Source organism: Setaria viridis, chromosome 3 (assembly GCF_005286985.2).
Source record: "Setaria viridis chromosome 3, Setaria_viridis_v4.0, whole genome shotgun sequence".
NCBI classification, from domain to species: Eukaryota; Viridiplantae; Streptophyta; class Magnoliopsida; order Poales; family Poaceae; genus Setaria; species Setaria viridis.
The window spans coordinates 44,533,847-44,554,657 of NC_048265.2; the positions used below are offsets into that span (position 1 = coordinate 44,533,847).

Sequence of the window (20,811 nt, forward strand, 5' to 3'; positions counted from 1 at the left end):
ATTCGTGACCATGACCGTTCCATGGGCATTACCAGGTCGAGTTTTCAGACCAGCCGCCCAGGCCCGACTTCCCGTTCCTTTTTCGATGAGGTCGGGCTAGCTTAATTTTTTGGGTGGGCTTTCGCTCGCTCGGGTGAGCAACTCCAAAAGATCCTTAAAGTTACCACAAAAATTTATTTAGGGGAAAAAACTTATCTCTAACAATTTCTCATTCTTCCCGTAAAAATACGTGGACACGAAAAATACCTCCGTCGTCCCGCATACATGCGGGAGATCAATCCTTCCCCAATCCCCCAAACTGCTCCCCGCTGGACCTGCCCGAGTTCCTCTCCCGGCCCTGGAGCGCGTCCGGGCGCGCGTTGGCGCCCCAGCCGCCGACGCTCATCCTTGGATAGATCCGTTCCTTCGCTGATCAGCCTCTGCTCAGAGCCTCAGGCTAGCTGTTTCTTCACCGTTCCATATCCATGGCCGCGAGAGCGCTCGCCGCCGTCGTCACCGCCCGCCGGGCGGCCGAGCAGAGTGGGCTCGTAGTCGTTCTCTCGTCGTGCAGGTAACATATAACAAGCAGACCATCTGAGCTCGTTTCGGAGTTGACGATGGGTGCATTTCGATCTGCAAGCTCTTCCCTTTCCTCGGATCTTGCGTCTTCGCAAGCTTTACGATCCTGATGTGCATCACCATTCATGTCTGCCTTGGTCTTTTGCAGGAGCGGAGGAGTTCGGGGTCTGTCGCACAGCAGCGCCCAACAGCGCCGGGAGGACCAGAGCGCCGGCGACCGTCACGACGCGGCAGCGGCGGCGGCAGTCACCGCGGCGCAGGTGGAGGCGTCGCTGAACCGCAAGAACATGGAGGTGGTGCAGGGGGACCGGTCCACGACGCTGCTCCCCGACGAGGCGGCCGACGTCTGGGTGCCCGACCAGGAGATGGGGGTCTTCGTCCCCGCCGAGGAGGCCGCAGGCAACGGCAACGGTGGCCCGCACGAGCAGCCTGCTGGGCCGTCGGTGCTGGACCAGGCGGTGTTCGTGCACGTGGACATGGAGGACGTCGAGAGGCCCCCCGTCAACATGGCCAGCGCCCACGGCGGCGCCAAGTGAACAACCCCACCATGCGCACCGCCGGCGACGACCGTGTAGGCTTACTTGTTAGTCTCATGCTCTCACCCCGGACGATAGTTGTACATCCGTTCTGAAATATTGGGGTGAAATATTGGTGGGCGAGTTATTAGCGATCTGCTCCGAGTTGATATATTTTTAGAGAATTTTTTTTGGAATTTGAAAGAGCCCCAATACATAGTTTTGGAGAAGAACTCTAATTACACCTAATAGCTAATAACTTTTTTATTCATATTTTATTTTATTCTAATTACCCTGCAGGGTTATAATCTATTGTAATAGCTGCGCTCCCGGTCAAAGAGCACGCTCTTGTACTTCGACTTTAACGTAGAGTTACGTGAAGAGCTTATGGAAGATTGAGCTCATGACTACATGGCCACTTTACTACTTATGCAATTGTATTGGTGCTTGATATAGAAAGTAGACACCATGTCTTTTGCTTATTCACGCTCGCATTTTTATGGTCTAATGTTTAAATTCAACAAGCTCGTGCGTCCACCAAACGTATAGTATTATGGTTAAGTCCTGCAAGCACGCAATGTACTTATGGTGTGTTTTGCAGGTTTCTTGTTGTGAGTAATAACCGCATTCATCCTGTCGGAGCCAGCAAGGTGGATGAATGGTGGAAGTCGCTCTAAGCTTGTGCAGATCGTGTCTTATGGGTAAGGACATCATTGTTGCACCTTATTACTTTATATCTTCCCACTGTGTTTTAACTCTCAATCTAAGAAAAGCATGATAGGATAGCCGCCTAGACCTAAATAAAATCTAAGTTTGTTAAGAACCTCACTTTAATTGATGAGAATTCTTATGTTCTAGTTCATGTATGTTGTAAAAATTTTGAAAATTTTGTAAGATGATCAAGACTTGTGAATCAAAGTTTAAAATTTGTTCTCATATGTTTCCTTGTGATGGTTGCCATAATATAAAAACGGTATGCGAGTTGTTCCTAGACGATGCTCGAGGCGCATACCGGGAACTACCGGGATTATTTTGATGAAGTCGGGTTGATCAATGGATGATAACCTGGTTTAGTTGAAATAATTTGGGTGGTTCCACAGTTTCAGTGGCCCATTAGTTTAAAACATTGCACTGGGAATATCGTATAAATAATTAACTGTGTTGTGAGTTGCATTTGTGCATTGTCCAAAAAACTACCAATGAAAATGTGTGTGCTTTAGAAATATTTATTATTGCCTGATACTACTGGCCTTATCCAACAAATGACATTGAATGGTCATAAGGTAGCCTTTGAAGCACATCTAGATATTATTATCTTGTAGACGTGTAGCCCGCTAAACTCAACTTGATGGATTAGTGATGAAATGGGTAATTCTTGTAACATGATCTTAAGGAAGCATTAAACATGAAGTAAATTTTTTTATTATATATTTTTTATTTGTTCCATGAGAAAGAAATATTTTAATGTGCTTCTTCCATTTACCTATCATATTAGATTATGGGGTGTTGGTTTGTATATTCTTTATGCTATAAAGCATAAGTTTTTGGAAAATGTTTTAGGTGTGTTTATTTTGTATGCTATAAAGCATTTTTTTCTTTTAAACACCAGCATGCACACGTGTTTAATTTTTCCAATTAATAGGTTTTTAACGCCTCCAAGTTTTTAACAAATCAGACATCTTTGCTCTAGATATAAAATTTTATTTATTTGATTTTCTATCAATATAAAAATATTTATAATATTTTAAAATTATGTGCGTGCGACTGCACCCTACTAACAACACTTAAAAACCAAAAGTAATATTCCGCAGAAAGAACCAGTACATTTTCCAAACTAGTATATACTAAATGCATTAATCCGTTCATTGAAATTTTTTAAAATAATATGTTACATTTACCCTTATTTAAACTGAAATACACTTTTCTTCATCATTTTGAAAGTAAGAAAAAGAAAAGAAAAGTGAAAAGAAAACGAAGGTGGAAGTGGAAGTGGGCGTTCCCCAGCTGTGTGAAGAAGCATAGGGCCTCGCGCTGCCATCTGCCTCCCAGACCCGGAGTGCCCCACTCGCTCGCTCGGCCCGGGCACGGGCACCACCGCACAAGGCTTTTACCAGCTCCCCACGCGTCGCCGCCGACCGCAACGCCGCCGGCGAGGCGGCTCCTCTCCCTCTCTGACGCCGCCGGATCCTCCACCCACCGCGCACCTCTCTGGTTCCCTTGGGGGGCAGAGATCCGTTCGCGCGAGGAGTGGTCCCTTCTTGGGTTGGTAAGCAACCTAAGCTCACTTTCTCGGAGGATTCCTTCCAATCAAACCCGGATTCCTCTCTCTGCCCATTCGGTGTTGGCTCGGGGTTTTCCTTCTGCGTGGTGCGCTGCTAACCCGATCCGTCCATCCATGTCTTGATTAGGGTCTCCTCCTCCAGCGCGCGAGATCGACGCTGGTTGGCACTGACTAGAGTACTTCGTGGCGCCTGATTTCGGGGGTGCGGTTTATCCTCCAGGAAATTTTTGGGGGGTTTGGTTCGGCTGAACCCCCATGGCCCAGGCGAAGTCTGCTCCCGGAAAGAAGGAGGTGGGCCGGGGACGGTCGCCGGAGCCGCTCGATTTCTTCATCTGGACTGTCGAGGTGCTCATCTGTGTTCCCCCTCCTTTGCTTTGACTACTAGGAATGCTAGTTTTCTCGCAAATTAATGGTTTTAATTTTGTGCGTTGCTGCTATGTAGGCTTTAGTTTGGGTGAATTAGCTAGGAGATTTGGGAATGTGGAATCTGTCATTCTGTATTCTCCCTCTGATGATCCTTGGCTCTAGATTTTGCTTCTGCCCTTCCCTGGAGGACTGGAATATAGAGTTATGCATATCTATATTTTACCCGTTGATTTTGAAAAGGGGATGTGATGATATTGGTTATGCACCTAGCTTTTTAAGTTATCACTCTGGTTAGGTATTTGAGAAATCTATGGCGTGAATTCTTAAGAAAAGTCTTAGCGCCTTGGTATTTGTATGCGGTTGTCTCTTCCATGTATGAACTGCTACTGAGTATTGACGTTGCAGTTACTGAATTGCTATTTTCTTGCCCTGCAGCTGTTATTTGTTACATTTGTGAATTTTGTTTGCATCTTCCATAATCCTGGGTTCTTTTGTGTCTGTGGCTTTGGATCTTCGCCATTAGAGTATCTCTGGTTTAATCTTGTAAGTCGATGGGGGTGCTTATTGTGAAATCTGTACCTAGCACCAGTTTGATGATGTTGCTACATGAAGTTCAGTTAACTGACACACCCTTGTTTCCTATGCTGATGTGCTTATCAATTTTTTTTACTAATCTGGGTTAGAATGCAATCTTGATTTTTGTCATGATGTGGTGCAAACTCTGTTTTTGCAGCTATGCATTGTTGATGTTTGTTAAAAGTTTGCCTTTCTGTTGATCATTTCTTCTGTGCCTTTAAGGCACTTAGTCTATGTCATGATCTCTTTCTGGTGTAACTTTCCTAAGAATGATCTGAACCTTGAAATTCCTTGCTTGTTTGGTTATTATTACTGAAGTATCATACGCACGAGTACAGAAAGGAAAATCTCCACATCTTTAGCTAGGTCATGTCCAAAACATAAGTGTCATTTATTTTCCTATTTAATTATCTGGTGTCCTTATCAATAAAAAAAAATCTGGTGTCCATATTTCTCTGTTTCTTTTTGGGTCTCTTTTTGGTCATTGGTATGCTTCTTGTTTTTAGTTCTGCATTTCTGGTTGCAATTTAGTTCAATCTGACAATCTCGTCCTTCAATTTTGTGCATGTTTGCTCTAGAATCATGTCTTATGTTAGGCTTTATGCGGATGCAATGATAGCGTAATGATAGAGCATCCAGCTAAGATGCCACCTGCCCGGGCTCCAATCTAGGGTGCCGCAGGTCGTGTGCCCGTCTCGCTGTGTAAATTGGTTACAGTGAAGGCAGTTCCAGCTTGTTTCCTGGCTGCTCTTGGCCAAGTTCAGTGGGCCCCTCCTGAAGAGCTATGTCAGGGGAAACATCTCTCCCCCTGATCAACTTTTCTTCTTCTTATGTTAGGCTCTATAATTTAGAACCATATTTGGGCTGGCATAGTACTTTTAGTTTTTTATTTATGACTACAACAGGTAGGGTCCAAATGCAAGAGTTCAAGGCTATCTTGTCACCTCAAGATGCTTGGCTATTCACCTAATAAGGTTATTATTTTTATTCAGGATGTTGGATTATGGCTGGAAGAAATAAATCTTGGTGGCTACAGACAAGTATTTGAAGAAAATGGTGTCAATGGAGAATATCTGGAAAGCTTGTCTATGTTTACTACTGAGCAGATTCTGCGGTTTATCAGGCGGTGCCATATGAAATGGGGAGACTTTATCACACTGTGCAAAGAGTTGAGGCGCATTAAAGGTTTGTGTAATTCTGTTTCTTTTTACTTAGCCATTCATATCAAGGAGTCTATTACAGCATGTTTCTTCTATCTTATAACAGTTACAGTGCTCCATTTATACACATATGCACTCTCAGTTCCACTTGACTTATAACAACGTGTAAATCAGCCATTAGAATGAACTTCTGGTCTGCTCTCACTGATGCTATCTTTTTGGGATTTGCCTAAGCGACCAAAAAACATAGTCTTTGAAGTAGTAAACATTCAATGCTTGATATTGGTTCTCTATGTATGTAGATTGGCTTAGCTAAGTCTGTTGCTGAAGTTTGGTGCATAAAATCGTTGCCAACTTAACGGCAGCAGTTTGAGTTAATCATGACCAAAATATGCAGCACTATCTCTGGTCTAGAATAGATATCCTAACTTGTTACCATCAAACATTCAAAACTTTGGCCATTATTATACATAAAACCACATAGACTTATCATGTGGAATGGCGAAAAGGATATTAAGATATTTGCCACTAAAAGTACTGTAGTTAGAAAAAAATTATCTAACATGCACATTTGAGGCTGTATGGCTGTACTAACACCTTAAAACAAGGAAGTCAGGCAGGGAGGAATATTGTTCAAAGGTTAGATGACTTAGATCTCAGTATCACTCACATCAAGGGATACAGTGCGCCTACCTTGTTATGGACTGATCTCTTAAGAACGTTGACTCATTAAGTCATTGATTGCGTTGATGCCCCAGCACTATGAGAATAATAAGGGTAAGCTGCAAGGAAATAGGGTGCAAGATTGAAGCTACTACGTACTTTGGGTCTTTCTGTTTTGGATATACTGTCACTGTGACTCCAATGTTGTTTAGCATAGTGACTAGTGAGATGTAAGATTATATCGTATTCTAAATATACTGCTGAATATGAGATATGTTTGCCATGAACTCTAGGCACTCTTAGTGAATTGTTTGCTGTTTTATTTATATTTTTAAGATGGCATGCGGTGTATATTATATGTAATCTCTGAAACACCGTGTAAATCAACATCCAGTCGCCTGCCTGAAGGGAGAGCAAGAAGTTCGGCGGCCATGGTGGGCGCCAGCATGTCTCTCCGTGGTGTTTGTGAGGGCGGCCAAGCAGAACAGGAAGTCTCGGGTCGTCTCCTTGAAGCTGGAACCCTGATGCTTGTAAAGCGCCTTGAGTCCCTGCCTGCACTCTTTTCCTCCAGCTCCATGGGAGGTAGCCTGCGCACACACCATCGTGCGCTAGTTATAAGTGGTCTGAGAGCTGTTTTGCTATGAGAGTAGTATGCTCCTACTATGTACAACTAGTCTCTTATCCTTTACTAGATCTGTTGTTTTACTTCATATGTAGGTTTGGAATAGTAATCTGATGTAGACAAAGAAAGAAACATATGTTGTGTAGATGGTCCTGGTAAGGTCTGCTTCTGGCAAATCGTCCTGAGTTGTTATGCATTTTCATTGCTAAGAATTGGCCTGGATCTTCACTATCTGTTCTGTTATTTCCGAGGTTTTTACTATGCTATTCAGAAAATCGTTATCATAGCCATTGTATGAGATGAGACAATTTAGTGATGGGAACAAGTTCTTGTACAGTTCTATAAGGAAATTCAGATGACAAGTGTTCCCACAAACCAATATGGAAGGCCGTTGGTTATGGATCACGTATAATTGGTGATTTGGCGCACCTTATCCGTCACGGATGATCTACGCAGCCTTGTCCATTAGATTCTACTCACTCCGTTTCAATCAATTGTACGTTGTTTTAGCTTTTCTATATTTCTATATTTGCATTATTATGTATCTAAACATAAACTATATCTAGGACTATATCTAGGTACATAGTAAAAAATATACACCTAGAAATATTAAAACGATCTACCATTTGAAACGGAGGGAGCACTTATGTTTATCCACTTCACTCGGTAACTTCGATATCCTGACACTAATCGCCACCGAAAACTAAAGCCCTACTTGTTTGCCTCCTAAATTATATAAACTAGATTATGATCAAGGGTAACAGGGTAAATAACTATCTTGGACCACTTGGGACTATAAATAATTTGAAATAAGCTACCCAAGAGTAGCTTATTTGAAAATATTTGTGGTCCCATAATGGTCCACAAGTGTTCTTTTACTATAGTACACGTGGGACCTCAGCTGACTGCAGCTGCGCTGCGACTGTGGCTGCAACAAAAAGTCAACAGCAGCTGCAGCCAGCATGCGGGTGAGAATTGCTGTGCAATTTTTTTATACCTCAAGATAAGGTTGCGTAGTTATTTTTTAGCTGGAAGTGCATGAGCTGCAAGCTACAGCCGAGCAGTTGCGCCATGCAGCTGTAGTAGCAGCAGAAGCAGAAGCGAGCGCGCTCATAACCCATAATCTAGATTATTATATAATCTATATGGATTATAATATGAAACAAACGAGGCCTAACAAAGAAATGCCAATACCAATCAGCCTTCGCCCGTACGGCGTAACACCGCTAAGCTCGATGGGATCTTTGGGGCCAAAACGCCAAAAACATCAAGCGTATATGTCTAATAAGGGGGTCAATACATTACCTAAAATCATATTAACCAAATGCATTTATATTTTTTTATTAGAGTATATGTCTAACGAGGGGCCAATAGGTTACTTTTAATCGTCTTAAGCAATGCATTTACATTCTTTTTTGTGTCAAAAGATACCAGGGAGGATCGGTTATGTATGATTTTTCATGACCTCACGGCGATAGAAAATGTTTGCACATTCATGAAGCAAGTTTAATGACATTTCCCTTTTGATTGATGATTTGTATGATTATATTGGAAGTAACACTTGGAGCTACACTAGGAAATTAGATTTGCCGGGCTCACGATCTTTTATTAAGACTGCTACTTCATGCTTTGAGAAAACAAAGCTGTACATGAAGGCGAAGATCCATGAATACGTGCCCATGTTGCGAAGGAGGAGATTCATTCGGTACCATGTCACAGGTCAGGAAGTTCGAAGTTCGAACCGCCCAGTATCCTCTGTAATGGTTTTCTTTGTTAGCGTCATTTTCTTTTATTGAAACACAGTACCCTCGTATTCACGCTCACGCACTCCCTAAACGTGAATCTGTTGCACCTTACCTATCTTTTTCCTCTGTGTTTTTTGGGGAAAAAAAAAAGTTGCAACGTGCACCTGAGCCTACGTGGCCTCTCCAGCGCCGAGAACCTTCTTCAACCTGCGTGTGAAAAAACCGACCTACCACAGTATCATAGCTCAATGACAGATGGGGTAACATGTCGCATGGACCCACATGTCATCGAAGGAAACCTCCCCCTTCTGGAGCCTTCTGAACCGGCGACCCGGAGCAGCAGCAACACTAATCCTACTGACTTGTGGGCCACATCCCGTTCCAGGCCTCCATGAGGCCCACACGTCATGAAGCTGTGCTCGCAGCATTTGCCCAACCCTCCGCCATCCAGAACCTTCCACCGTTAACCGCTAAACCCCACCAGCCAACCCCACGCATACCACCACACACTCACTGACACTCCAACCCCGCTACTGGGCCCACCACGTCAGTGACCTACCTCCTCTCTTCTTCTTGCCCTGCAAGGCGCACGCCATTTATACGCCTTCCCTCTTCTGGTCTTCAATCCCCCCCACCTCCCAAAACCCTACCCCTCCTAAACCCTCGCGGCGTCGTCTCCACCGCTCCGTCTCGGCCACCCCGCCTCGCCCGCGTACGACCTCGCGGCCTCCCTCGCCCTTGGCGCGTGCTTGGTAGGGGAAGCTGAAGATGCTCGGGGCCTCCAGGCGATCCCTCTGCGCCGCCGCCGCCGCCCGCAGCCGCGCGGCCGCCGGCGCCGCATCCGCTGTTTCCACCGACGCCGCCGCCTCGGTCCCGCCCCGCCCGGTACTTGTGGCATTCTGTTTTCCCCTGTTTGTTTGGCCCTCAAGCCATGTAGTGGCTCGCTATTAGTTGGAATAGGTCCGTACTCATTCGTTCGTCCGAATTGGCGAATCGAGCTATTTGCTTTGGATGAATCTGATGGGCATACTTGAATTGACGCTTAGGTTCAAAGGTCGATTTATTCATTATGCTATTTACCATTAGTTTGCAGTGATTGCCTTTTGCCAAATTGGTCACCTACTGTGGAAATTTTACTGTTCAATAGAGGGGAAAAGATATTCTCTAATTCTAGTGTCCAAATTGAGTCGATCCAACTACCTGTTTGGTTATATGTGTTATGTCCTGTGATCTCAGGCGAACAATGGGGCGCCAGGAGCTCCTCAGCAACAGAAGAGGTTGCTCTCGGTGCTTGCGGCACCCAAGCTTAGTGGAACCAGTAATATGGCATCCCTCAAGCTGATGGATGGTGCCCTTATCGGGAGGCGCTATGATTCGAGTGCGGCTGCAGTTGACTCCACAGACATGCCGCCGGCTGAGAAGCATGAGTACCAGGCTGAGGTACTTATGGTGGATTTGTGCAACTTCGTGCTAACTTCTGCTGATGTTTGGTTATAATTGACTCCATGGTGTTTCTGCAATGTGCTTCACAGGTAAATAGGCTCATGGATTTGATTGTTCACAGCTTGTATAGTAACAAGGAAGTCTTCCTTCGAGAATTGGTCAGGTGGGTGGGTTACATTTTTGAACATAAGTAGTTTCAGATAGCTATTTATCTTAAATGTTCCCTCAAGTATAGCCTCTTGTTCCTTGTCATGGTATTTGGTTGAAACTTGGGGTTGCGGCCTGTTGTTAATTGTTATGTAACGACTGCGTTATGGATTTCAATCCCTCTACTTAGTTTGTTGTTTCATTTTCTTTTATTTGTGCTTGCAGCAATGCTAGTGATGCACTTGATAAGTTGCGTTATCTGAGTGTCACTGATCCTGAGCTTCTGAAGGATGGTCCTGAACTTGACATTCGCATCCAAACAGACAAGGATAATGGAATAGTAACAATTACGTAAGTATTAGTTACTTGTAGCTGATCATAGAGTGGTTTCTTTGTCGGAAGTGATTTTCATTCTGTCCTGTGCTCTTTATCTTCAGTGATTCTGGGATTGGCATGACGAAGCAAGAACTTGTGGATTCGCTTGGGACTATTGCGAACAGTGGAACTGCTAAGTTCCTGAAGGCACTGAAGGTTTTATCTTGCTGAAGATGGTGTTCTTTTTGTAATTTGTCCAAGCCCAAAATTCTTCAATATTTATGGTTTACTGTCTGCTGTACAACAGGAGAGTCAAGAAGCCGGCATGGACAGCAACTTGATTGGTCAATTTGGTGTTGGATTCTATTCTGCATTTCTTGTTGCGGATAAGGTATACTGTTATCATGATTTATCTGTATAATTTGTTATTAGTCAACTTCCTCTGGTCATGTGCTCTTGCTTATTAATTTGACTTTCCTTTCCTGCTGCCCTTGTACCCTATAATTTGTAAGTTAATTGGTATTTTCTCTTCTACACAATAGGTTGTTGTGTCAACAAAGAGCCCAAAATCTGACAAGCAATATGTTTGGGAAGGAGAAGCAGATTCCAGTTCTTACACCGTTAGAGAGGAAAAGGACCCAGAGAAGCTCATTCCTAGGGGAACTCGCCTTACTCTCTACCTCAAAGTCTGTGCGCTTATCCCAATGTGATTTAACTTCTTTCTATTTTCCCTATTTTAACTGTCATGCTTTCTACTTTCAGCGTGACGATAAGGGTTTTGCTCACCCTGAAAGGATTCAAAAACTTGTAAAGAACTACTCTCAGTTTGTTTCCTTCCCCATTTACACGTGGCAAGAAAAGGGCTTCACAAAAGAGGTGAATATTCTTTTCAGTCTCTTTGCTATTTCGATCCAAGATACTACTTACATCTGACATGTACTGATCATCTAGGTTGAGGTTGACGAGGATCCAGCAGAAACCAAAAAAGAAGGCGATGCTGAAGCCCAAACAGAGGTAAGTATATAGGCAGATTGAACTCTTGATTTTGCACTGCTTTACTGCGAACAAAATTGTGTTGTGCTTTATTACTGGTTGAGAATTAATATCTCTATGTTCACAGAAAAAGAAAAAGACCAAGACAGTTTTGGAGAAGTATTGGGATTGGGAGCTTACAAATGAAACACAACCTATCTGGGTAAGACTTATTTATATTATCTTTGTTGATACAATCATGATTTTATATGTGCATATTCGAAAATGTAAATGTGTGAACCTTGTGGGTACCTTTTTGTGCTGTTGGCAGCTTCGGAACCCTAAAGAGGTTTCAACTGAGGAGTACAATGAATTTTTCAAGAAAACCTTCAATGAGTACTTGGATCCGTTGGCCTCCTCTCACTTCACTACAGAGGTGGGTTGTGTTTATATTGGTTGCTTGCCATTTCTTTGTTTTGATGAGTTAACAGTTATGACTATCATGGCTGCTTTAGATCTCATAGTATACACGGCTATATGCTGATTTGCATAATGTGTCCTATGTGCTTTGCCTTTGCTGCTAAATTGTATTGTTTGAGTTTATCTGAGTCATTTTTTTTCTTGTTGCTTCATACTCTGTTGCTTTAATCACAGTTTATTTTTGTGTGTCCAAGGCAAAAATGTCATACAATAAAATATAATCAAACACTGCAGATTTGCGTAGCATGACAAGTGTATTAGATGTATTTATTGTTGAAGATGAAATTGCCATTGTAGTTATGGCAGCTCTAATCTTCTTTTGTCAGTTTGATCTCCCTTTTAAACACCTACAACCTTGTGGACAGTTGGTTCTGTAACATTTGCATTGAATAGGTGACAATCTTCACTATCACTAGTTCATGATCTTTCAATAGCTCTAACTTGTATGATCTACTTAGGTAGCCACTATGCTAAACTCGACTTTTATGATTGCATCATCGTCACATATAAGTGGGTCCTTGATCTAATTGGTGCAGGGTGAGGTAGAATTCAGATCGATTCTTTTTGTTCCGGCTACAAAGAAGGAAGACATAACTGACAGGAAGACCAAGAATATCAGGCTTTATGTTAAGCGTGTATTCATATCAGATGACTTTGATGGAGAATTGGTATGTTCAATACCTAGCACCAATTCTTCATTGTTTGTATAAAAATTTACTACAAAGTGGATCTGATGTTGACAACTGTGTTTGGCCAGTTCCCAAGATATTTGAGCTTTGTAAAGGGTGTTGTTGACTCAAATGACCTTCCATTGAATGTTTCTCGTGAGATCCTTCAAGAAAGTCGAATTGTAAGTTGCTTGATGTGGTTTTCTTTTCATGTCTTTGTCACTTCAACACTTAATACTGATCTCACTGTCATTTTTGATAGGTGCGGATAATGAGAAAGAGGCTTGTGCGGAAGGCCTTTGATATGATACTTGGCATTTCTTGCAGTGAAAACAGAGATGTAAGTTTTCTCCTTTCCTCATGGGACATGGTGCCAAGTATCTGCCTTTTCTTTCAGCTTTCTCATCCGAATTTTTCTGTAGGATTATGAAAGGTTCTGGGAGAATTATGGCAAATTTTTAAAGCTGGGTGCCATGGAAGACAAGGAAAACCACAAGAGAATTGCTCCTTTGTTGCGATTCTTCTCTTCTCAAAGCAATGATGAATTAATTAGCTTGGATGAATATGTGGAGAACATGAAACCTGAGCAGAAGGACATTTTCTTTGTTGCTGCTGACAGTCTGAGCAGTGCCAAAAATGCTCCTTTCTTAGAGAAGCTCACTGAAAAGGAGTACGAGGTAAGAACTGATGGTATCTTACTGTTATTGCAAACAGATTATTGATTCTATAGTATTTTCTTGTTTAGGTGGTTATTTTTGGTTTTACTGTATTTTGTATGGAGCCCATCATTCATCACAGCTGCCAAATTGTTCGTTGAATAATGGTTGGAGTAGATTATGGAACCAACCCACTTATTCTGTTAATTTACACGAGTCTCTACGCCTTGTTTCGACCTGGGCAAGTGTGTGTGGAAAGAAGCCAGTAGAAAGGATGAGAACAGGTGGTGGTCATTGGTCAGCTTGGAGCAATGGAGGGGCTTTATGTGGATACATAAGTTGAAATTATTTGCCTTAGCCTTGAATTAGACTAAGAATATGAGAATGTGGCTTAAAGAGATATGGTAGTGACCAATCTAACCATTGAAATTGGGGCACATAAGGAATAAGCAGTTGCCATGCAGAGCTAAAGTGCTTTGTGGCCATTCTGGAAATGCTGCTGCTGTGGCTGCACCACGTCGCGTGGGGTAATGGGACACTATTCACTCAGCTATTAGAACAAGTGGGCTTTGTACTATTTCTGAGGCATTTTTGGGTTCTGCTTTGTCCATGTTTTATTTAGGCTGTATCATTCAAATAACCCTATAATATGAACAAAAATAACCCTATGATCATTCAGGCAAATGAGTTTGTAGAATGTGAATTACTCCAGAAATGAGATTAATTTGGATGATGTTAGTTCTAACTTCAAATGTGATGTTACTTCTTTTTTTGTAGGTTCTACTTTTGGTCGACCCTATGGATGAAGTGGCTATCCAGAATCTGGCTTCCTACAAGGATAAGAAATTTGTGGACATTAGCAAGGAAGATTTGGATTTAGGTATGCACATAGAAGTGTTGTCAATCTCCCATTACCTACTGGCTAACCTGCCTTATTGTGGCAAGATTGTTTCTTTTTGTTTCCATCCGGATTAATCACCATGTTATTGGTACATTAATAGTGATCCACGATAGGTTTAATTTTAAACTTCTGTCCTGTACACTTATCTCTTTGTAATTTAAATTATTTCTTCAGAAGTGAGACAGCTAATCGTTATTTTAGTGATTTATTTTTCTTGTTTCTGATTGTGATATGCAAATGTACCTTAGGTGATAAGAACGAAGAAAGAGAAAAGGAGATAAAGCAGGAGTTCAGCCAAACCTGTGACTGGATCAAGAAACGCTTAGGCGACAAGGTCGCACGTGTTGACATATCTAATCGTCTCAGTTCATCACCATGTGTTCTTGTTGCAGCCAAGTTTGGCTGGTCTGCCAATATGGAGAGGTTAGTGTGTATTTTTACATCTGTAATGATTCCTGACTTTATAACTATAACTGAACAAATCTAATAATTCCTCGCTGTTTGTTAACAGGTTGATGAGGGCACAGTCTATGGGTGACACATCTTCTTTGGATTTCATGCGTTCGAGGAAAGTATTCGAGATAAACCCAGAGCACGAAATAATTAAGGGCTTGAATGTAAGTTCTCAACCTGCTGTTGGCTATCTCACCTCCAAGCATTCAGGCTATAACAGGACTGCAGCTGATGAACTGCAGCAAATTTGGCAGCACTAGAAGTTACTTCATATCTTGATGATTTGATTTTGTTTTACTCAATTGTGATAAATCTGTTATTTTAGACCTGAAGTACCTATTGGGTGTTCCATTCTGATAACTTGCAAAATGCAGGTTGCATGCAGAAGCAACCCTGATGACCCTGAAGCTCTAAAGGTTCTCGATGTCCTCTTTGAAACTGCTATGATTTCTAGTGGTTTTACGGTGAGTACACTATTGTTTTCAATCTCATTAACACCATTGAAAAAAATATTATGTACTAGAATCCTTGCTTTCGTTTGGCTGTGTGAACCTCTGTTTTTTGTACCTGTAAACATGGGCATGGTGAGACCATATGTCATTTCCATTTTACAAATGAAACGAAAATCAGTGTAAGCACTATTTACAAGCATCAGACAGTACGAGGCAAACACAATGTGCTCGGCACCTGAAATTGCCATATCCCAACCTTAAAACTTGAAATACGATTGAGTTAAAGTTTCTTGTCCCAAATTCAATTGCATTGGTAATGCCACTCTGAAGTCTGAACTGTTCGTCTGTAGTCCTTCGTGTAATGTAAGGACACGAGCAACTCAGTATGATCTTCACTTTATTTTGACTACCTGGGCCAAATTTTCCTACTTATCGGTTTTGCTATTTCCTCACCTACTCTATCAGCTTTGCCTTAACTTCAGTTGCAATTCCGTATCAACTCATGCCTGTATGTATGATGTTGCAGCCTGACAATCCGGCCGAGCTCAGTGGGAAGATCTACGACATGATGAGCTCTGCCATCGCCGGCAAATGGTCCTCACAGTCACAGGCACCGTTCGCCAGTGCGTTCCCAGAGCACGATGCCCCGCACGTCGAGCCCTCGTTCTCACAGCACGCTGCTGCCCCGCATGTCGAGCCTGATACAGTTGAAGCCGAGGTGGTTGAGCCTGAGCCCGTTGAGTCTGGCCAGCAGAAATGAGAAAGAGGCGAGGAAACCCCCAGCCGTCCGCTCGCGCGGAACTTTGTAGCGTATCTAGTGTCACGAACATCGGATGTCAACGCCGAGAATTTTTGAGATTTTGTTCCAGCGGCCTGTACAACGAGCTGTGTGATGGCTAATGTAGACGTGTTGGATAGGATTTAGAAGAGACCGGAATAAGTGGTGTTTAGAGAACTTGAACATCAACTTATATTTTTATATGGATTTGGTCACTATGGAGATTGTAGTTGGACATTGGAAGCCCACAACTTGTATCTTTGATGGGTTTGGTAACTATGGAGATTGTATCCGGAAATTGGAAGCCAACTTCTTTATCATATATGCGGAATCGCCTAGGCAGGTTGTGTGTTATCTGAGATCAGGTCTGCAGGCTGCAGCACTGGATTTGGCTGGATACCCGACAGCCAAGGCAGTTTGATTGATGATTGATACAAAGCCACGAACTCACGAGGCGATTTGCAGTTTCCTCTGCGCGAGCACGAGCGCGCGTACGCCGGTCAACTCTTATCGACCGGCCAACCCCACCATGCCACCACCGTGGGGGGCGGGGCCCACACGCCAACCCGCGTCGCCCACCGGTCAAACCGGTCGCCCTCCCCACTCCGCACCGCCCGCAGCCGGTCTTCCAAATCCCCACCCACGCTGGGTGGGTTCGTCTCGGTTGGACTCCCACTCCCATTCCTCCAGTTTTTATTTTGAAAAAGAAAACAAGGCACCGCAGCTCCGCGGAGAGGAAACTTGCTGGGGACCTCGCCGCCCGCGTCGGTCAAAGGCGGCGGCGATCCTGGGACGGCCTCAGCCCGCGCCGTCGATCCGGTCCGCTCGCCTCCAGGTGAGCAGCTACCTTAATCCTCCGGTTGGGCCCCATGCCGCCGGTTCACCCGTACGTTAGCTAGGCTGTGCGCGCGCGGATGCGGAGGCCGGGCCTGGGATGCTCGATTCGGTGGCGTCGGCGGCGGGTTCCGGTCTGCGCAGACTCGCTCGGGGTCGGCTCCTCGCCCTCGGCTTCCTGTTGAGCTGCGAGGTTCGAACTTCCTTTAGGTGGAGGCCATGGGGCTGGCGCTGGGTTGGTTCGTTGGCTGTGCTTGGATGGTTAGGTCCCGATTGGCGAATTCCGGTACGGATTTCTGCTCTAGGCGCTCCTTCGCTGAGGAATCGAGCTGTAAGTATTAGGGGGAGAACAGAGTATCGAACCGACTTGTACTAGCTGTTGCGTAGGAGGAAATTCATTCGTGCACTAGCTGCTGCGCGGCTTAGATCCGGTGGTTTCCTTCTTAGTTCGGATACATGCAATTTTGTGTATTTGTCCCGTGATGGTTTAATCAGAAACTTGTTGGGTCTTATATGGTCAATTAATTATTATCCTTGTAATGAGATCGAACGTGTTGCTCATTGCAGGTTGCAGCTTAAGGTCTGGAAGATGGGGACCTCATCCGGTGCTAATTTCCACCAGCAGCCGCCACCAGCCCAGGGGATGCTGCCTCCGAGACATGGCCCGCGCCCCTCCGGGCTGCAGACCTCGCTCTCGTTGGCCTCGTCGGAGCAGGTGGGCTCGCCGGACATGCAGGAGCCTGGCTCGAACTCTGACCCGGGCCACGACTCCGCCACCGAGAGCGCCAGTTCCAGGGACACATGGCCTGCAGAGCCAAACCAGAGCAACGGCGGCACTGCTGCCACTGGTATTGTGAGTAAGGCTGTGGAGAAGGAGAAGGAGGTTGCGAACGGTGTGGCCAAGCTGCAGGTTATCCGCGGACCCTCGTGCCGCGTGGGTGGGATGCTTCTGCAGGAGGTTGCGAGGGAGAGGGTTGATTTGGTTGCTGAGAAAATGAAGGTGATGCCGGAGGAGCACTTGGAGGAGATCAAGAACGAGCTCAGGTCGATTCTGGAGGGCACTGGGGGTTCTCAACACATCGAGGAGTTCTTGTACCTGCAGAAGCTTGTCCAGGACAGGACTGATCTGACACCATCCATGCTTTCAGTGGCGCACCATGTGCAGCTGGAGATCCTTGTTGCGATCAAGACTGGGATACAGGCGTTTCTGCACCCCAGTGTTACCATCCCACAGGGTCGCCTAGTGGAGGTCTTCTTGTACAAGAGGTGCCGGAACATTGCTTGCCAGAGTGCTCTCCCTGCTGAGGACTGCAGGTGCAACGTGTGTGCTAGCAGGAACGGCTTTTGCAACCTCTGCATGTGTGTCATTTGCAACAAGTTTGATTTCGAGGTCAACACATGCCGCTGGATAGGATGTGATTTCTGCTCTCATTGGACGCATACGGATTGTGCAATTCATAATGGTCAGATTGGAATGGGGCAATCAGTGAAAAGCAGCATTGGCCATGCTGAGATGCTTTTCAGGTGCCGGGCTTGTCAGAGGACCTCAGAGCTGCTGGGCTGGGTTAAGGACGTCTTCCAACAGTGCGCTCCTGGTTGGGACAGGGATGCACTGTTACGGGAGCTTGAGTTTGTTTGTAAGATATTCCGTTTGAGTGAGGACCCAAAAGGTAGGGTGTTGTTCAGGAAATGTTTGGATCTGATTGAAAGGTTGAGGAACGCTCCTGCTGATTCCATCAATCCTAGGGTGATACTACAGGCGCTCCAAGGTCCGTCTATTTTTCCTTCACTAAAAGATATGTTTGCGTCTGACTTGTTACTTCTTACCTTCTGCTCTGTTCATGTTCATTTTCTGGATGCTCATTTCTATGTCTATGTTGTTCCATGTACTGTTCTCTCATGGCTCTGTCTGTGAAGTATTGTTGGTTCTATTACCACCACGTATTCATATGAACTCTTATGTATTTCGATTATATTGGTGGACAATAAAAATTCTTTATTTCATATAATGACATATGTCAGTCATGTAGTTTTTCCTGCTTTTGGAATGGAAATGGGGCAGAGCCGAGAGCCAGTTTGAAAAAGAAAACTATTGCTTTCCCTCATGAGAACAATTAATGTAATGTTGTTTGTTTTCTTTTTGTATTTGTTTCTTATGTGCTTTGTACATCCACTGAATTAGGGCAAACTGACGATTTGCCACTATCGGGAGTGGGTATCAAGAAATGCCACCAACTTTCTATAACTAAGGAAATATCACTCATGCCACTAATTTTTTCACCCACTTGAATTGACTTAATGACCTATTGCAACACAGAGCCTTTGTTCCTGACCCTCACTGCTCTCGCCAACACCACCCTCCAGTCCTGCAAGCCTACCACCCCCTAATCATTCCACCCTCTAGCATTTCTACCTTTATCCTAATCTCAGGCACAGCTGTCATAGGCAGCCCTGACATTCATCATGCACCAATGCCATGGTCTTTGCCGCCTTCATCTCATCATCGTTGCACTGATGAACCCTATGCTTGTCACATGCAACCATTGACCCTTGTCCATCCTAGCTGCCGAGATCCAGCCAATTGTCTCCATTGACCTGGGCAGTGGAATGGTCACGCTCATCAATTGTTTTTTTTATTTCCGTCCCCGTAATTGTAGTTCATTTTACCTGCTTAAGTTATACTGTAAAATTATTGATTCTTGGTAGTTTGGGGAGATATTCAGTGAAAATGAATTTGTACGGTTGATCTAAGACAAGGATTTGGAACATGTTATTTTTTGGTTTGACGGACAAAAAGAACTCATGTTGACGCAGTCAGAACTCTTCCAGTTTATTGTATTCAATACCTTCATCTTATGGGTAGGCCACTAGATTCTATAAAAAAAAATTTACTGTGAAGGTTTTAAAAAAAACGATCAATTGTATCCAACATTCTTGCAATTATTCTTCTTAACTATAAGCATTTCTTGCTAGATTTTGTTCACAAGACTTGGGAGTTCCTTTGGTTGACATGCTATGTTACCAGACTCACTTCCACCACAGTTGTGAATACCACCTGGCTTTCTAAATTCCCTTGTTTTGCACCCTTGGTTTTGGTAACTCACTAAGAACTGATGGATTGATGCAATTTCTTCGCATTCATATATATTTTACGCAGAGCTTGAGATGGATTCCCCAAAGATCTCTGAAAATGAGGATTCAGGACGCCTGATCACTCCCCAGGAGGCCTGCAACCGCATAGCAGAGGTAGTTCAAGAGGCCGTGAGGAAGATGGAGCTCGTCGCGGAAGAAAAGATGCGACTCTACAAGAAGGCCCGCCTGGCGGTGGAGGCCTGTGACCGTGAGCTGGAAGAGAAGGTCCGGGAGGCGCAGGAGCTGAAGGCAGAGCGGCTTCGCAAGAAGCAGCAGGTGGAGGAGCTGGAGAGCATCGTGCGGCTGAAGCAGGCGGAGGCGGAGATGTTCCAGCTGAAGGCGAGCGAGGCCCGGCAGGAGGCGGAGCGGCTGCAGAGCATCGCGCTGGCCAAGTCGAAGACGGCGGAGCAGGACTACGCGAGCATGTACCTGAAGCGGCGCCTGGAGGAGGCGGAGGCGGAGAAGCAGTTCCTGTTCGAGAAGATCAAGCTGCAGGAGAACCAGAAGCCACCCCCGCCGCACCAGGCGAGCAGCAGCGGCGCCGGAGGGGACCCCGCGCAGGCGATGATGCTGTCCAAGATCCAGGACCTGCTCAAGAACGTCCGCAGCATGCCGGCCAAGTCGGAGGGGCACTGAGCGCCGGAAACAAGAGATCGGTAACCGTATGTGTGATGCTGTGCTGATGCATGCTGATTCCTTTTCATCAGTGTAAAGTGTTAGCAGAGGAGTTTGCTGTGGGGGGAGTTGTCGTGATGCCATTAGGTGTGTTGGTTGGTGCTTATGATGTGCCGTTGTAGTTTACATATATTAACTCGGTCGTTGTTCGAAAAACTGTTAAAATTAAGTGGGGCAGGTACGAAACTGATGGAGCAAACGCTGATGGTTCTCTCTATATATACTGTCCCTGACCAAACATGTGTATACTTTGTGAGTAAATATAATCTTGCTTGCTGCTAATAGGTTGAGTGGAAGAATGTAACCACTGGTGAGTGGTGACAGAGTCGCACAGGGCAAACGCAAACGTAGTAGTATACTGGAGGCCTAGTGGTGTGGTTTAATTACGAGCTTTTTTATGTTCGAAAAGGATTAGATTA

General features: G+C 44.6%; 4 protein-coding genes across 4 annotated transcripts; all 4 read left to right on the plus strand.

Moving 5' to 3' along the window:
* Positions 1 to 260: 260 nt before the first annotated feature.
* On the plus strand, positions 261 to 1,503 carry LOC117848892 (uncharacterized). The gene is made up of 2 exons (XM_034730471.2): positions 261 to 550; positions 707 to 1,503. Exons 1-2 carry the CDS (start codon positions 465 to 467, stop codon positions 1,092 to 1,094), a joined length of 474 nt encoding a protein of 157 aa, XP_034586362.1. The 5' UTR covers positions 261 to 464; the 3' UTR covers positions 1,095 to 1,503.
* Positions 1,504 to 3,107: 1,604 nt separating this feature from the next.
* On the plus strand, positions 3,108 to 6,972 carry LOC117848893 (uncharacterized). The gene is made up of 4 exons (XM_034730473.2): positions 3,108 to 3,339; positions 3,482 to 3,699; positions 5,289 to 5,481; positions 6,514 to 6,972. The coding sequence occupies exons 2-4, from the start codon at positions 3,610 to 3,612 to the stop codon at positions 6,642 to 6,644; spliced, it is 414 nt and encodes a 137-aa protein (XP_034586364.1). The 5' UTR covers positions 3,108 to 3,339; positions 3,482 to 3,609; the 3' UTR covers positions 6,645 to 6,972.
* Positions 6,973 to 9,100: 2,128 nt separating this feature from the next.
* Positions 9,101 to 16,105, plus strand: LOC117848890 (heat shock protein 90-6, mitochondrial). The gene is made up of 20 exons (XM_034730468.2): positions 9,101 to 9,371; positions 9,723 to 9,926; positions 10,019 to 10,092; positions 10,302 to 10,427; positions 10,514 to 10,607; positions 10,699 to 10,782; positions 10,934 to 11,077; positions 11,154 to 11,267; positions 11,343 to 11,405; positions 11,512 to 11,586; positions 11,695 to 11,799; positions 12,380 to 12,511; positions 12,601 to 12,693; positions 12,774 to 12,851; positions 12,934 to 13,188; positions 13,945 to 14,047; positions 14,317 to 14,491; positions 14,580 to 14,685; positions 14,896 to 14,985; positions 15,500 to 16,105. Exons 1-20 carry the CDS (start codon positions 9,255 to 9,257, stop codon positions 15,731 to 15,733), a joined length of 2,466 nt encoding a protein of 821 aa, XP_034586359.1. The 5' UTR covers positions 9,101 to 9,254; the 3' UTR covers positions 15,734 to 16,105.
* A 312-nt stretch (positions 16,106 to 16,417) lies between these two features.
* Positions 16,418 to 20,674, plus strand: LOC117848891 (OBERON-like protein). Its single transcript, XM_034730470.2, has 3 exons — positions 16,418 to 16,586; positions 17,153 to 18,354; positions 19,743 to 20,674. The coding sequence occupies exons 2-3, from the start codon at positions 17,175 to 17,177 to the stop codon at positions 20,351 to 20,353; spliced, it is 1,791 nt and encodes a 596-aa protein (XP_034586361.1). The 5' UTR covers positions 16,418 to 16,586; positions 17,153 to 17,174; the 3' UTR covers positions 20,354 to 20,674.
* Positions 20,675 to 20,811: the final 137 nt, after the last annotated feature.